The 18,026-nt window shown below is 40.0% G+C and overlaps 1 protein-coding gene across 1 annotated transcript in view; it reads right to left on the bottom strand.

Moving 5' to 3' along the window:
• Window positions 1-10,606: 10,606 nt before the first annotated feature.
• Window positions 10,607-18,026, bottom strand: part of irx4a (iroquois homeobox 4a) — an 8,515-nt gene continuing 1,095 nt past the window's right edge. The window contains exons 2-5 of the mRNA XM_026926688.3: window positions 16,467-16,733; window positions 14,666-14,772; window positions 13,747-14,057; window positions 10,607-12,133 (exon numbers count right to left, since the gene is read on the bottom strand). Coding sequence (XP_026782489.2) covers window positions 11,511-12,133; window positions 13,747-14,057; window positions 14,666-14,772; window positions 16,467-16,733 — 1,308 coding nt within the window. The 3' untranslated portion in view covers window positions 10,607-11,510. The remainder of the gene's footprint in view (window positions 12,134-13,746; window positions 14,058-14,665; window positions 14,773-16,466; window positions 16,734-18,026) is intronic.

Below are 18,026 nucleotides of genomic sequence, written 5' to 3'. Positions count from 1 at the left end.
CTTTCTCAGACCTCGGAAATGTTTAATTGCCCTCCAAAAACGCTCCACATCCATCACAGTATCACGCCGAAAGGTATTAGAGCCAATTACCTGCGTTTTTCCTGCTGTACAGTCACCTGCATTGCAAATGTGACCTTTCGCTCGGGCGCTGATTGCATGTTCTGGAGAATAGTGAGGGCAAGATGGGGAAGACAGGGTGTGTGTGTAAAGAGGCATGGGTTCAGCTGTGGATTAGTGTGTGTGTGTATGTGTGTGTGTGTGTGTGAAGTCGACACCCCTGTGACAGGCCCCGTTCATGTTAATTTGCTTTGATATCCCTGACACACAACTGACACCATTCAAAGGGGAAAATCGTGTTTGTGTTAGAGGTGTGTGTTGATAGGATACAAACTCTATCTCAATGTTCTCAGTGTACTCAATGTTCTTGATTTTTCTATGTTCTCAGTATACTCAATGTTCTTGATTTTTCTATGTTCTCAATGTTCTCCATGTTGATGCATGCTCAATAATCTGATATATAAAAGATACATTTAAAGCAGTATCTTTAGATGCCATGCCCACCCCACTGAAAAGACACAGAGGCCACGCCCATTTCACTGAACAAACACAGAAACCATGCTTCTTCTCTTAACTTACAGACACAGAAGTCATGCCATGGGTAACAGACAGACACTGAGGCCCCACCTACTTCACTGAGATGGACTGACACAGAGGTCACGCCTACATCACTTAACAGACAGACTCAGTGGCCACACAGAGGCCGTGCCCCCTTCAATGTAACTGATATACAAGGAGACCACACCTTCTTCCCTGAAGAGACACAGAGGCCACGTCTCCTTCAATGTAAATGATGTACAGGGAGACCACACCCTGAAGAGACACAGTGGCCGTGCCTCCTTCAATGTAACCGATATACGGGATACCACACCTTCTTCCCTGGACGCCCCCTTCACTCAAACTAGTAAACAGAGGCCACACCTCATTCACTGTAAACTGATATACACAGAGGTCATGTCTCCTTCATTTTAATTGATATACACAGACCACACCTTCACTGAATGGCTGGAAGGTCGGTCATATCAGGTGACATGGAGGGGATCCACATCTGCTCCACGCAGTCTCTGCACTGGTGTCCCACAATGCTCAGTACTTGGTTCTCTTCTGTTCTCTCTCCATACTCGATCTCTTAGTGAGGTCATATCCTCACATGGGTTTTCAAACCACTGCTATACACTCAAATTATCCTCACCTTTTCTCCCCGAGACACACATGTTTCTGCTCAGATCTCAGCATGTCTGGCAGAAATGAATCTCATCATGGATGGCAGCTGAAACTTACTCCCAGCAAAACTTCTGTTCATCCCAGGTGATTCACCCCATGTCAGGATCTTGTGATCTCCCTGGACAACTCTCAGATCTCACCTTTAGTCACTGCACAGAACCTTGGGGTAACCATGGACAATCAACTGTCCTTCTCTCCTCACATTGCTAATCTGTCACGCACATGCTGATTTCTCCTTTACAACATTAGAAGGATTCGTCCATTTCTATCCACACAGGCCACTCAGGTGCTTGTTCAGTCCCTTGTCATTTTGAGACTAGACTGCTCCTGGCATGTGTACCTGTATACACTATTTGATCCCTGAAACTGATCCACAAGGCAGCTGCCTGACTTGTTTTCAACCTTCCTAAGTTCTCCCCAACCTCCCCATGGCTTCTTGTAGCTGGACATCTTCAAAGGACATCTGAAGACAGAACTCTTCACCAGTCACTTAAATTAGCACTTTGTTATTAAAAAATAAAATAAATTCTTGTGTTGACTTGTGTGTTTTTCATACTATATTAACCTCCCCAACAGGGTTTTTAGACTGATGGTAGTCTTAGTTCCTGACCTAGTGAACCAGCATGTGTATGCATGTACAGTATTTATAGATAGAGTCTTCAAAGCATTTCTGTAAGTCACCTGGGATTCACTGTAACCAATATACACACAGGCTGCGCCTCCTTCACTGTAACTGATAGACACACAGGCTGCGCCTCCTTCACTGTAACTGATACACACAGGCCGTGCCTCCTTCACTGTAACTGATACACACAGCCACACCTCCTTCACTGTAACTGATATACACACAGGCCATGCCTCCTTCACTGTAACTGATACACACAGGCTGTGCCTCCTTCACTGTAACTGATACACACAGGCCATGCCTCCTTCACTGTAACTGATACACACAGGCCGTGCCTCCTTCACTGTAACTGATATACACACAGGCCATGCCTCCTTCACTGTAACTGATACACACAGGCTGCGCCTCCTTCACTGTAACTGATATACACACAGGCCATGCCTCCTTCACTGTAACTGATACACACAGGCTGTGCCTCCTTCACTGTAACTGATATACACACAGGCTGCGCCTCCTTCACTGTAACTGATACACACAGGCCATGCCTCCTTCACTGTAACTGATACACACAGGCCATGCCTCCTCCACTGTAACTGATACACACAGGCCGTGCCTCCTTCACTGTAACTGATATACACACAGGCTGCGCCTCCTTCACTGTAACTGATACACACAGGCTGCGCCTCCTTCACTGTAACTGATATACACACAGGCCATGCCTCCTTCACTGTAACTGATACACACAGGCCGTGCCTCCTTCACTGTAATTGATACACACAGGCTGCGCCTCCTTCACTGTAACTGATATACACACAGGCTGCGCCTCCTTCACTGTAACTGATACACACAGGCCATGCCTCCTCCACTGTAACTGATACACACAGCCACACCTCCTTCACTGTAACTGATACACACAGGCCATGCCTCCTTCACTGTAACTGATACACACAGGCCGTGCCTCCTTCACTGTAATTGATACACACAGGCTGCGCCTCCTTCACTGTAACTGATATACACACAGGCTGCGCCTCCTTCACTGTAACTGATACACACAGGCCGTGCCTCCTCCACTGTAACTGATACACACAGCCACACCTCCTTCACTGTAACTGATACACACAGGCTGTGCCTCCTTCACTGTAATTGATACACACAGGCTGCGCCTCCTTCACTGTAACTGATACACACAGGCCACGCCTCCTTCACTGTAACTGATATACACACAGGCTGCGCCTCCTTCACTGTAACTGATATACACACAGCCACACCTCCTTCACTGTAACTGATACACACAGGCCATGCCTCCTTCACTGAAACTGATACACACAGGCCACGCCTCCTTCACTGTAACTGATAGACACACAGGCTGCGTCTCCTTCACTGTAACTGACACACACAGGCCATGCCTCCTTCACTGTAACTGATATACACACAGCCACACCTCCTTCACTGTAACTGATACACACAGGCTGCGCCTCCTTCACTGTAACTGATACACACAGCCACACCTCCTTCACTGTAACTGATACACACAGGCTGTGCCTCCTTCACTGTAACTGATACACACAGGCTGTGCCTCCTTCACTGTAACTGATATACACACAGGCCATGCCTCCTTCACTGTAACTGATATACACACAGGCTGCGCCTCCTTCACTGTAACTGATATACACACAGCCACACCCCCTTCACTGTAACTGATACACACAGGCTACGCCTTCTTCACTGTAACTGATACACACAGGCCACGCCTCCTTCACTGTAACTGATACACACAGGCCACGCCTCCTTCACTGTAACTGTTATACACATGGGCTGCGCCTCCTTCACTGTAACTGATATACACACAGCCACACCTCCTTCACTGTAACTGATACACACAGGCCGTGCCTCCTTCACTGTAACTGATATACACACGGGCTGCGCCTCCTTCACTGTAACTGATACACACAGGCCATGCCTCCTTCACTGTAACTGATACACACAGCCAAACCTCCTTCACTGTAACTGATACACACAGGCCATGCCTCCTTCACTGTAACTGATATACACACAGCCACACCTCCTTCACTGTAACTGATACACACGGGCTGCGCCTCCTTCACTGTAACTGATACACACAGGCCATGCCTCCTTCACTGTAACTGATACACACAGGCCACGCCTCCTTCACTGTAACTGATACACACAGGCTGTGCCTCCTTCACTGTAACTGATACACACAGGCCACGCAATCTTCACTGTAACTGATACACACAGCCACACCTCCTTCACTGAAACTGATATACACACAGCCACACCTCCTTCACTGAAACTGATATACACACAGGCCACGCCTCCTTCACTGTAACTGATATACACACAGCCACGCCTCCTTCACTGTAACTGATACACACAGCCACGCCTCCTTCACTGTAACTGATACACACAGGCTGTGCCTCCTTCACTGTAACTGATACACACAGCCACACCTCCTTCGCTGTAACTGATACACACAGCCACACAGCCACACCTCCTTCACTGTAACTGATACACACAGCCACACCTCCTTCACTGAAACTGATACACACAGGCCACGCCTCCTTCACTGTAACTGATATACACACAGCCACGCCTCCTTCACTGTAACTGATACACACAGCCACGCCTCCTTCACTGTAACTGATACACACAGGCTGTGCCTCCTTCACTGTAACTGATAGACACACAGGCCATGCCTCCTTCACTGTAACTGATATACACACAGCCACGCCTCCTTCACTGTAACTGATACACACAGCCACGCCTCCTTCACTGTAACTGATACACACAGGCTGCGCCTCCTTCACTGTAACTGATATACACACAGCCACGCCTCCTTCACTGTAACTGATACACACAGGCCACGCCTCCTTCACTGTAACTGATACACACATGCCGCGCCTCCTTCACTGTAACTGATACACACAGGCCATGCCTCCTTCACTGTAACTGATACACACAGGCCGTGCCTCCTTCACTGTAACTGATACACACAGGCCACGCCTTCTTCACTGTAACTGATACACACAGGCCACGCCTTCTTCACTGTAACTGATACACACAGGCCGTGCCTTCTTCACTTTAAGTGATACACACAGGCCACGCAGTCTTCACTGTAACTGATACACACAGGCCACACCTCCTTCACTGTAACTGATATACACAAAGGCCACACCTCCTTCACTGTAACTGATACACACAGGCCATGCCTCCTTCACTGTAACTGATACACACAGGCCACACCTCCTTCACTGTAACTGATATACACAAAGGCCACGCCTCCTTCACTGAAACTGATATCTGCACAGATCTGCACTGAGTTCTTCACTGGACAGCCACTGTGGCCACGCCGCCTTTTCTGAGTGAGTGAACTCAGGAGGGTGAAATGCGGCTCTGTCTCATTTATCTCACACACAGTTCCATGCTCTTCACCCATTTGCTTGGTGCTGACATCTTGAGCTTTTTGACACCCTACCATGATCTTAGGCCACTTTAAAGTGTGCACTTTAGCACTAGGAAGTGTGTTTAAAGTACTCTCTTATATCCCGTATCTCTCCTTCATTCCTCTGGAGCAGGCCGATGATGTCATGCTGACCTCGCTGCTTTGCATTACGCTCGCAGATCCGCTGAACTTTAATGGCATTTAAATGCAATTTTGCAGCCGTCGCTGGAACACGAGTGGCTTTTTGCATGTCATTTGCTTTGTGATTATTATTATCGACTGGCACAGCGGCGGCGCCTCGACATAAACACATCATTTACTTTGCTCTTATGTATATATGTGTTACTGAAAGTGCTGTGATACTGAGGGAAAAGGGTCACACTCTGGGTTTCATATAGATGCATTAGCATGTTAGCAACTTATTTACATTCTGACCTACTGAAAATGTCACAGAGAGAATTATTTTAACGGCAGCTGATATCGCTACCTGTGTGGGAGGTGTGTGTCAATATTAAAGTTTTATATCACGATAACTGTCCATGCTATTATGATATCACAATATTGTGTTTTAAAAAGATATGTGCACCGTCCATGTGACTGATCTGCTTGTTGACTCTTAGTTTGGATGCAAACATAGCTAGCAAATGTCCTGACTAGCCAGCAATTCACTAAACAACTAGTTAAATGTTAAACATTCTAGTATAGATAACATTTACTTGTTTAAATACTTGTTTACTTTTAGAAAACAGAACTAGCTAACTAACTGACTAGCCATTAATTCACTAAATAACTGTGTAAATGTCTGTAAATATCTTAGCTAGCTAACCACACAACATTCTAGAGCATGTAACATTTATTGCTTACGTACTTGTTTACTCTTAGTTTGGACGCAAACACAGAGAAAGAGAGTGTGTGTGTGTTGTGTTGTCATTAACTGATGTTGATGATGATGATGATGATGATAATGATGGAGGAAATTGCTGAGTCAGCGTTTCTTGCTCGGAGGTAATTGCTTTTTAATAATTTTTTTTTTTTTCAGATTAATTACAGATGAAATGCTGCTGTGAGTCCAAGCGTGAAAACACACCCACACACAGTGTTCTCTCAATCGTCTGCACAAACATCAAATATGTATATATATATACATATATATTTTATATTTGTGCACACGATTGTGAGAACACTGTGTGTGTGGGGGTGTGTTTTCACACTTGGACTATATATATATATTTGATGTTTGTGCACACGATTGTGAGAACACTGTGTGTGTATGTGTTGGTGTGTTTTCACACTTGGACTACATATATATATATACATATATATATATATATATATATATATATATATATATAATTTTATTTAAAAAATTATATATTAAGGTTCTCCAAAGTAATATTATTTACTTCTTTAACAAACTTCAAAGTTGTGCACGTGTGCACTTGTGGACTGTATTCATATTACTGAACTGATAGAAAGACCTAGGATTTATTTCTATAGCTTTAAATATTTAGGCATTTGTTAACACATAGTCATTTTTATGTTGTTAAACTGATACATTTATGAATGATCAGTATTTAATAGCCATTTCTATGAGCTAATAATGTATACTGGAGCATTATATTATATACATGAGATGCTCATTTTATATGGAAATTGGTGCATCATATTCATTTTTATAGACAACGAGGCATTTTATAGACCTATGCTTATAAATTTCTGTAGTATAATTAATAATATAAATATATTTTCAGGTGTATACATTAAAAAAACCTTTTTTACTCGTCCTCTCAGTTTTACGTTTCTCATCGAAGTCTTTCCTGTACACCGGTGTCTCCATGTTCAAGAGAAAAGAAATAATAAAAGAAAAGAAACCCTCAGGTCGATAAAGCTCTTAGATTTGGTGTTCAGAGCCTATTTCCTGCAGGCTAAGCGTCATTAATGGAGCTTTAGGAATTATCTGGCGGACCCGCGCCGACCCGCTTTTTATTTTCTCTCGGGTTTTATTTTTCGTCCGGCCCGAATATGCTGCTGTCAGAGCGGCTTAATGAAAAGTAACGCGCCGCTGATTACACTTTTATTTGCTCTCTGTGTAAAAAGCGCTGCTGTTAATTTAGCATCCGCGTGTTTGAATTTGCCACGGCTGAATGATTTAGTCAGGCAGGGGAAAAAAAAAAAGAGCCCATCTCTAACTAACACACACACACACCTTCTCATATTGCTGCCTTGTGGGGACCAAGGGTCCCTTTTAGCCACAATTTAAAGGATACAAACTTTGATTCGTGTTTACTTGCTCTGTATTTTAAAGATCATTACAGGAAAATATTTATAGCAAAAACACCTGAATAAACTCTGATCCTGGTTTGCGTTTTTTGCAAAAATGTGAAAAAATAAGTACCAGCTGATTTCCTCACAGGGTCTATGAAGGACCTTTGAAATGAACAAAATAACACGACTTTGTTTTGCATGTTTGCGTTAATGTTTCTCTGTAAAAGTGTAAAATAGAGGGCGGAGTCAAAGCAAATACAATCAAGGAGTATGCGTAAATTAATATGGCTAAAGGGCAGGGATTAAAATTTGCAGAAACCTGTTTTCCGTCCGTTCTGTCAAGATGAAATTATACCACTATGCTAAGGGTAATGGATAAATCAGAATGTTTATCTAGCTAGTCAGCTAGTAAGATTAGATAATTAAACGTTTTTCATTCACGTTTACCTCAGTAAAATTCACACCCATGTCCATGCTCTTATTTTACATTCTTATCATACTCGGAAATGTTGTTCAATGCATTTACCCCATTCAGTTGCTGTTTTTTTCTTTTTATGCTTTCGATTCTGGTGTAGATTAATTTTCTGACAGTAGCAGCTGCAAATCACAGGTTTATATTAAGGCGCACATTCTAATACTTTATCATTACTATAGTAACAGCTCAGTCACAGGGACTTATACAGCAGACGCTCTGCATAAATGGATTTTAAAATTGTTGATATGGTGAAGTTTTCTGAAAAATTTTACTGATGGAAGGAGTCTCCAGTGTCAGTGCTTTGTAACAGTCAGAGGTAAAGCTGTAACTTGAAGTTTTCCGACATCTTCAGGACAGAGGAGTTTACGCTTTTTTGCAGTTTTTCAGTAACATGACAAGCTGTGTTTTCTTTGTCTTATTAACATGGCAAATTGCTGTAGTATAAGAGGAATAAATCAGTTAAAGGAACATAATCAACTTCAGGGTGGTAACAGTAACTCTGCTTCATCACACCACCCTGTTGTTGATTATTTTAAACACCGTTTTTTCCTTACTTAACACACAAACATGAAAAAAAAAACTCATTTACACATACTTTCAACAAATTAGTACTTGTTATTTGGAATTTTAGTAAATCAGAGCCGTAAAATAGAATTTTCCAAATTTCGGTGTGAACATTTCTGAGGATAATCAGAGATCAAGAGTGAAATAACAATCCGAATCTCAGATTTAGAGCTCTCTGCAGCTTGTATTACAGTATTAGCTGTATCTTTTTCATTTTTGTTCTTTTACCCTAAAAGATATCATTAGTTCTGGACGAGAAAACAGCTCTATCTCTATCTGATCTACAATGTTTCACCAATGAGTATCTTTTCTATCAAACAGGACACATCCTTTGTCCACAGGGATCACACGCGAGAAGGTCTCAATCGTTTTGGGGCTTTTTGGCATTAAAATTCATTACGCCGGCGTCTCTCGGCAGACCTGTTCCCCAGGGAAGCACACTTTTCCCATCGCTGTCAAGTCCTGCGCTGCCTTTTCTGCCCTTTTTATCTTGAAAGAACTAATTCCCCTCCTCTTGCCCTTTTCAGTTTGGGACGTGGCCTGGTGAAGCCCGTAGAAATGAAGGGTTTAGTGTCAGCGAAGAAAAGAAAAAACAATCGGAATGATCACTGTAGGCAGTATATTAAGGGGTTGACGGGGAAAACTAGGGCCCTTTGACTTTGACAGCGAGGAGGATTTGATGCTTCGATAATATTATCAGGAGAAGCCGAGCAATCGATAGGAGAGATGACGGGCTGCGTCCCAATTACCCCGCGGTTATGGGGCGGGTTAATGAGGCTCGTCCTCATCGTCTCTTCAACACACATACAATGCACTGTGATTGACTGCTATTGTACAGAGCACAGAGGGGCGTTTGAAGTTCACCATGTTGAATTAACACACTTACAGCACTGGATTCGCACCATATGTGTTCGTTTAGCACTCAGGATTTTCCTTTCCTTTAAAATAATTCTAAAAAAAAGAACAAGACAAGAAATGCACATTTGTTTTGAATTCCGTCAGGAAGTTTTGGTTAGCTAACTTCTTGTGGTAACTTTTGCTAGCTGAGTTAGCATCATAGAAAACCTAAACTCAACGGTTAATACTCTAAGGCTTCTTTCACACTTGCTGTTTTCTTTTTCTTTTGCTTTTTTTTTTTTCTGAAAAAGCATAAGCCATAGCGAAAAAAAGTGGCTCATGCAGTATTCACACTGCAGCCATAACAACATTCTTAGCATTCCTAGCTAGAAATCGGCTAAATAACTAGCCTAGCTTGCTGTCTCGATTAGATTATTATTCTCAGTAATGCAGATTTAATACAGATTGGTGTAAGATGGTGATTAAGAGGTTGTTGGTCTTTGCTGGAGCTTTGGAGGCAGAAAATGGAGGGAATTTGAGCTGCCTGTGTGAAAGCTATAGTAAAAGCGGGATGTCACATCATGCACCAGTCACAAAAATACTCACACTGTTTTTTTTTTTAGCTACACCAATGTTAGAGTATTGGCAAAGAAATATTCGACTAACAGCTCATTTTTCACTAGCACTCTGTCCTCCATCTTTGTTTTTCTCAGATGCCCCCCAATCTGCGAACCTGGTTGGTCAGGAGTTTAATAAAATTCTTGACATCACTCAGCGCTTTTGTGAACTATTTTCAACTTCCTGTTGAATTGCGTATAAAACGTAAGAAAGAAACTTGAGAAAAAAAAGCAGCTAGTGTGAAAACGCCTAAACTGCTAGCACTTAAGATACAGCTGACAACAGAGCATGTCGTAAACTCTTACTCCTTACGATGATAACTTGGCATAAACATTTTTTTCTACAAACGCAATTTTATTCTTAGAATTAGAAAAAAACAGAATGAATTCTTTTTGATATTTTCAAAATTTCTGCATTTCAACATTAGAATTTTTCTTGTCGAAAAAAAACCAGAATACACTTCACATGCAGACGTGAATCCGAAATCAACTATTTATTACAGTGAACAGATTTGAACAATCTTTAAACAAACATAAAGGAACTTGTGTAGTTTTTTGTGCAAGTTTTTTTTACTTTTCTTTTTCCAACAGTGACATCATTAATGAGATTTTCAAAGAATGCTCTTTCGACCAAATGTATGCATGCCGAAGAAAAAAACAAACGCAAACTGTAAACGTCTTTTTTTTCCGAAATGTAAACTTTCCGCCGTATATTTACATAATTGCAACGTGCGTTGAACATATAGATATATATTACTTCCCAAAACAGATCTGTTTATATGTGTTTACATATATATAAGACATGTGCCAATAATCCATAATTTGGAGTATGTTTTTGTAATTAGTTTTTGTATAGGTAATATATTTGCAAAAGTTTTGAAATTAGATTGAATTTTAGTACGCGTAATCATTTTAATACGTTCAAGTTGTTCCTGTTCCTTTTATTATTTAAAAAATTCAAAGATTTGCTATGTAAAAAGTAGAAATTATTTGAAATTATGACGCATCGCTATTTTTATTAGATAGCTTGATAATATCGCAAACATTTAAATAGTTATCATGACGCAATATTTTTTTTATCTTGGCACATGCCTAATATATATATTATAATAAATATAGTAAACAAATCCCATCTTGGGAAATTTGAATCGAAGTGTCAATAGAACAGTTAATACATACGATTCCACATAATCAATCAAGCAATCATTAAAAAAAAATCAGACACAACAGAGCAAGTATAGGCCTTAAAAATGTCCAACGTCTTTTGTCCAAACACAGTCTTTTGTGAAACTGTCCCAGCAGCATATTCCACAAAGATTTCTTTTCAAACGATGTGGATTTTTGTTCATGTCTTTTTGGTCAAGCGTCTTTCTGGTGAGCGGTTTAATCGCGTTGCGCTCCGCTCTCCAGGATCGAGCCTTTGGTTGTTGTCCAGGAACCAGCCGTGTTGCTGTTGTGCGCTTGGTCCAAAGTGCTGTGTTTGAATAAGGGGTCGTGGAAAACGCCGTCCATCCAGTGTCTCAACGTGGTGACCGGTGAGTCCTGCTGCTTCTCTGGGACTTTAACAGGTGGCGAGGATGAGCTGGGGATCACTGGCTGACATCGAAGCATGCATGACGAATACTCGGTCGGATTTAGCGAGGTGGCCGTTTGGGCCAACGACCAAATCCGCGGCTTGCTATCAAGAGTTTGGTGGTCTTGCTGGAAACAGATTTTGGTATTCCCGCTGGGATTGTGCTCGCAGTCTCGGCTCGGAGTTTTCAGGCAGCTTTTGGGCAAATCGGTATCTCTTTCCAATGAGGTTCTAATCGACGGTAACTTTAAAGCGTCTCCTTCAAGGGAGGGTAACTTTAGGGAAGTCTCTTTGAGGTGCTCAGGTAGCGTGTTCATGTGCGCATTTACGTGGAACTGATGCTTTATGTCGCACTCGGAGCTCTCCGACTCGATGGCGTCGAAGTCGTCCAGGTCGCTCAGCTGAAGGTCCTTATCATCTCGGCTTCGGCTCTCTGATAAAAGAATAAGAAATATAATGATTCGCATACAAGTAGTTGAAGACATTCAGGTTTTTTGTCTCGTCACACTGGGACAGCAAAGTATTTCCTGAAGGTCCTCACTTTTTTTTGTTCGTGACTTTTAGTCACTTTTATCTCCAACATAAACTCTTGACTAAAAAAGGTAGCAGTAAAATAACGAAGAGTAATGGAAAGTCTTTAAAATACAACAAAAAACACAATAATCTAGCGATTTCAACCAAAGTGGAAAAGTTCGTAAACTCAGACCCAAGGGAAAATACTAGAACAGTTACGCTGCAATCACATTAAACAACTGTGTAGTACCTGTAATATTTACTGCACCACTAGTGCCAAAACTTTACGGTTTATCGCAATCCACTGCGAAAGAACAGAACTTTCTGAGAAATATCGTTCTACTTCAAATATGTCCAAATTAGAGTTCCTTAAAAGTATTCATTCTCTCTTCTAAAATTAGACGCACTATACTTTAGGAGCCTCGCAAAAGGTGATAATAATATAAAATATTGCTAGTTAAGATAGCTAGCTTATAGCTAGGTGTCTACGTAATTTTAAACCAGTATTCACATTTATGATATTAATATGCAATATGACAATGTTACAATTACCAAAATCTTTAACCAGGACAGTCTTCAGGACAGAGGAGTTTCTCGGTAGCATGAAAAGCTGTTTTTTTTTTTTGGTCTTATTAACTTGGAGAGAGAAAATAAGAGAGGCTGGTGAAGGAAAGACTGTTTATAGCTGCTATAACGTAAGTAACTTAACATTAAATGTAACTCTAAATGGATAAAAGTAAAATGTGCTATAGTTTAAACAATTAAAATTCGTAATTGCCAGCAAATTCCTGCTGTACAAGAAGAATAAAAGACTTTGTGACGTGTTATTACAGGAAAGGAAAATTGATTATTTTAAATGTTGATTATTTTACTATAATGGCACCACACACACATTGTTTAATTAAGTATGTGTTGAATGCAAAACTGTGAACATCTTGTTAATGAAAGTCAACCAAGTAGCCATACTGGTATAAAGTAAATAAAATGGGAAGCCATTTTAAATGCAGATTTACAGAAAAGCTTTAAGTTTGACTTTTCGCATAAACCTCACATTTATGGTCAGAGTTAACGTTCACTGTCTAAACCAAATGTTTGCTCAAAATATATATATGGCAAAAAAGTAGGAATTAATCTGTAATGCTAACCGTAGCTAAAATAGAAAACAAATTGATTTACAAACCAATAAATCAACAATTTTGAATGCTGATGCTAAATGGATTAGCTAAATATCACACATTTAGCTATTATCTTGTGATTTAGCACAGAAAATGAACATTTGAAGAGATTTATCAATCTAATAATCAACATTATCATCATCAATCTAAAAATAATAATAATTAATTTCTGGCTTGAATTTCTAAAAGCTGAACCAAGAACACTTCTGAATGCTAACTCGGGTTATTTAGATTATTTAACGCGTGCTATATCTCTTAATACAGCTTGTAGCTTGTATATTTCTCCTAAATTAAGCATTATTGTTATTATTACCATGAACTGGATCATTAAAGCTACATGAGAACGCAGAAAGCTAACCGTCATCGTTCGTGTCACTTTTGATCTGCTCCTCCTGCGAGCCGTCGTCATCGTCTCCGCATCTCTTCTCGTCCGAGCCCTTGTTCCTCGGTGCCCACGTCATCTTGTTCTCCTTCTTGAGTCTCCGTCTGGCGTTGGCGAACCACGTGGACACCTGCGTGAGCGTCATCTTGGTGATGATGGCCAGCATGATCTTCTCGCCCTTGGTGGGATACGGGTTCTTCCGGTGCTCCTGCAGCCAGGCCTTCAGCGTGCTCGTGGTCTCGCGCGTGGCGTTCTTCCTCCTCGTGCCTCCGTCCATCGAGCCATATCTACAGCGCAGGAAATATTTCTTTATTTATTTAGTTTTTCCCCTCTCGATGCAATTCGTCATGTTAAAAAAGCCCCTCGGGGGAGCGCCATAAAATAAACATGGCCTGCCGTTTTCTTGAGTCGTGCACTTTCTCTGATGTGGGTTAAAAGCCCTGGGATGGCGTTTAGGCTTCGATATGAAGATAAAGTGAGTGTAAAAATTGTTTTATTGACCGCATATTGAGAGCATTTTAGACGGACAGTATTTCTACACAAAATATACATGTACAATACATCGCTACTTACAATCTAAACTCTCCGTATAACTGTACAAATACATATTTATTAGTATATCTTTTTAATGAAATAACGCAGTTTTACTTTCACACAGATTCATCAGCACTTTAATCACTAGCTTGCTTTCTTTCAAATTTCTAGCATCAAAAACCGATTAGTATCTCTGAAATGTCACGCCGAACTAATAGGCCATGATGTTGTTCGAAATCTGATATGCGGCTAATTATCTGATCGATACGCAACAAGGCGCCTGATGGAGTTTGATTAGCACATTAGAAATGTTAGCAAATTAGCAAAGTGCTAATGAAAAGGCGGGGTAAATATTCAGCACCTGTCATATTGGTACTGCCCCAGAGTGGGATCGTAGGGGTAGTAAGCAGCAGCCGCAGCCTGGGTGATGCTCGCAGAGGCCGCGCTGTCTTTAGCATCGAAGGCACCCTACAATCACACACACACACACACATACATCATCATCATCATCATCACTGAGAATGGACTCGATAGAATGCAGTTTATTTAACAAATGAATTTTGCTGGGAGAAAAATCCATTTTTATGCTTTCAAAAAAACAATGATTATATGTAATTTTTTTAAATTTTATTTCTTTATTATTTTGTTTACTTAGATCTGTGTGTGTGTGTGTTCACCGATTTTGCATTAATGTGAGATAATAAACAAATACATATAATAATAAAAATGACTTTAATATCACAGTACGTCTTCATTACACAGTTCATTCCGATTTAAAGGGAAAGCAGTTTATATTTATTGATGTTTAGCTGTGGCAAGGAAAAAAATCAATACACACACACACACACACACGCATACACCCGCTTTAGAACAGAATGTAATCATTTCCATAGCGTTCATCATAAAGCACATTAAACTTTATTCGCAGACAGGGATCACTTCCAGAGAATGATATTTATCATCATACTGATTTATTCCTTAACGTTCTGTGTATCCGGACGTAGGAATGGTGTGTATCATATCAACATCACTTCCTGTTTTATAAATAACGCAGCTGGATTACAGTTAGTATTATTTATACTTTTTTAGTATAGTAAGCAGTCGGTTACGCTTACAGCTATGAATACTCAATAACAACCATGACAATGTTGATACCAGCTGATTTATTTCCACACACACACACACACACACAAAATCAGGAAATCCCTGGATATACATCACATACCTCTTTATTTACAATCTGGATTCTGATTTCTACTGTTATTAATTATTTTTATTTTATTTACACTGTCAGGTCAGTATTGTTGAAATCTTTTTTGCACATGTCCAGTTTAAAGAATATTTCTACTGTTATTTTATTACTGTTATATATATTTTATATTTCCTTCTTGATCAACACATTTCATCTTCTCTGATCTCATGTGCCTCACCTTGAGAAGCATGGCATGAGTCACTACTAAAATAACTACATATCCATGACAGTGACTATTAAAAGTGACCAATTTAATAGAAACAGATCACGATGTATCCTCTATCCTCTACAATTAATCCTGTAGTGAGTGAATTCAAGTTATGAAATGAACCTGAGCTGCACATCATCACGTGTCATGTGATTATAGTGATGTGATATAATGAGATATGTGATATAATTATATCTTCTTTTACTAGCAATGTTCATATTATTTTAAATGTATCCATACATATATAAACAGCAGCATCAGAGAGATAAAAGTAATAACATCCTCAGTACAGTTATTCTGTGAGTTATTGCTAATACAACAATCTTAAATTTGTTTATTATTTTTGCTTAAATTTCTCTCCCAGCAAAAAAAAATATATATCTTAAAAACCTTTCAAACAGGACTGTATGAAATGTGTCCTAATGTTTCATTTTTAGGAGCTTTGCTACTGAGTTGAGTTTAAATGCAATGAAAGTTTAACATCTGTAGGGAAAAACTAAAGCTACATGTCAGTTTTAATTTGCGAATGTGACATCACAATGTTGTGACGATGATAAATTGTTGTATTTGCACCCAGTTACACTTCTATCACAGATAACTCCACGTTTAAGGTGTGGATTTATGAGAAGATGAGAAGACGAGTGCAACATGACAATAACCAAAAAAAAAAAAAGAAAGAAAGAAATTTTTTTTTTCCCTCACCAGAGAGTAAAACGCAGAGGCCTCGGTGCCGTATGTGACGTAATTTCCGTAGCCCTGTCCACCAGCGTACGGGTTGCTGTAGACCCCGAGCTCGTGGCGCGCGGTGGCCAGCAGCCTGCTCTCGTACACGGGGCAGTAAACCGGAGCCTGGGGTGGGGGAGGGGGAGGAGGAGGGGGCGGTGGGGCCGGTGCGCACGAGCCAGACTCGGACACGGAGCGTGCACGCGACTCGCAGCACGACGTCAGAGAGTTGGTGGGCATGAGGAACTGGAGGAAGGACAGAAATCATCATCATCTCACACACACACACACACACACGAGTCAGTAAAGAAATAAATATATGAAAGCATGCACAGACAGACAGACATACAGACAGGCAGACACAGACAGACAAACAGACAGACAGACAGACAGACAAACAGACAGACAGACAGACAGACAGACAGACAGACAGACAGACAGACAGGCAGGTGTGTGCTCTGTGCGGTACAAATCATGATGATGAATTTTTCTACATTTTAACTAAAAGTTTTACTAAAAGTTCTCTGAACTGCAAAGACTGATGATGTGCCTTAAACACCTCCAGCAAAAGTTCTTAAATCATTTCCTAATTTTCTAACCTGCAGGTTTTTTTAAAATTAAAATTAAAACCAGGTTTTAGGAAATATTCATGATTTAAGAACCTTTGCATGAAGACATTTTGGAGGCACAAAACTAAAGAAAACACACTGAAAAAAAATCTTCAGGAACATTTTGTTTTTTATAAATTGGAGAGAAACTGAGCATTAATTAATCTTAACTTTAATAAAACACAAACAAACAAAAAACAAATGTAAAAAACCAAAAGCTATCTAGAGGAGCATTAGAATTTTTGTTTGTTTGTTTTTGAGAAACACTAAAATGGCTAGAAACATACAGCTTTATTATTATTATTATTATTATTATTATTATTTGCACTGTCCATAGTTGAGACAAAATGTTCCTGCAAGATCTTTTAAGGCTTTGTCTGTTTTTATGCTTTTCACAAATCTTCATGCAGAGGATGTTAAGTGGAGAATATTTCCTAAATTATAGTATTAATCATTTAAAAAAAGCAACAACAAAAAAAAAACCTTCATGCATTCAGAGAATGACAAAATTACACTAAACATACAGCTATTTTCTGTATTCTTCTCTCATGTCTTTTTGGCCATGTGTGTGTGTGTGTGTGTGTGTGTGTGTGTTTCTCTAAATACATAAAGGTTCCACTTGATACCTTAGTGGAACTACAGGAACCTTCATGTATTTAGAGAACAGCAAAAATGACCTTTCTCTCTTTTTTCTCACTCTTTTTTGTCTTTTTTCTGTTTCTATGCTCTTAAAGACAATTTAAAAACACAGAAGATTCCTGGAAGATTTTTTTTCTTTGTGTTTGTGGGAATCTTCACGCACAGGTTCTTAACTCCTGAATATTTCCTAAACGTTACTTTTAATAATAAACATCTTCAAATAAAAAAAAAGTCATAAAATACCAGTTATGCAGTTACAGAACCACAAAAATGGCAAGCAATGTGTAAATAT

The sequence above is a fragment of the Pangasianodon hypophthalmus genome, chromosome 1 (assembly GCF_027358585.1).
Source record: "Pangasianodon hypophthalmus isolate fPanHyp1 chromosome 1, fPanHyp1.pri, whole genome shotgun sequence".
NCBI lineage: Eukaryota > Metazoa > Chordata > Actinopteri > Siluriformes > Pangasiidae > Pangasianodon > Pangasianodon hypophthalmus.
Note: the sequence above shows the minus strand (reverse complement) of the source record. Positions and strands in the feature narration are given on the sequence as shown.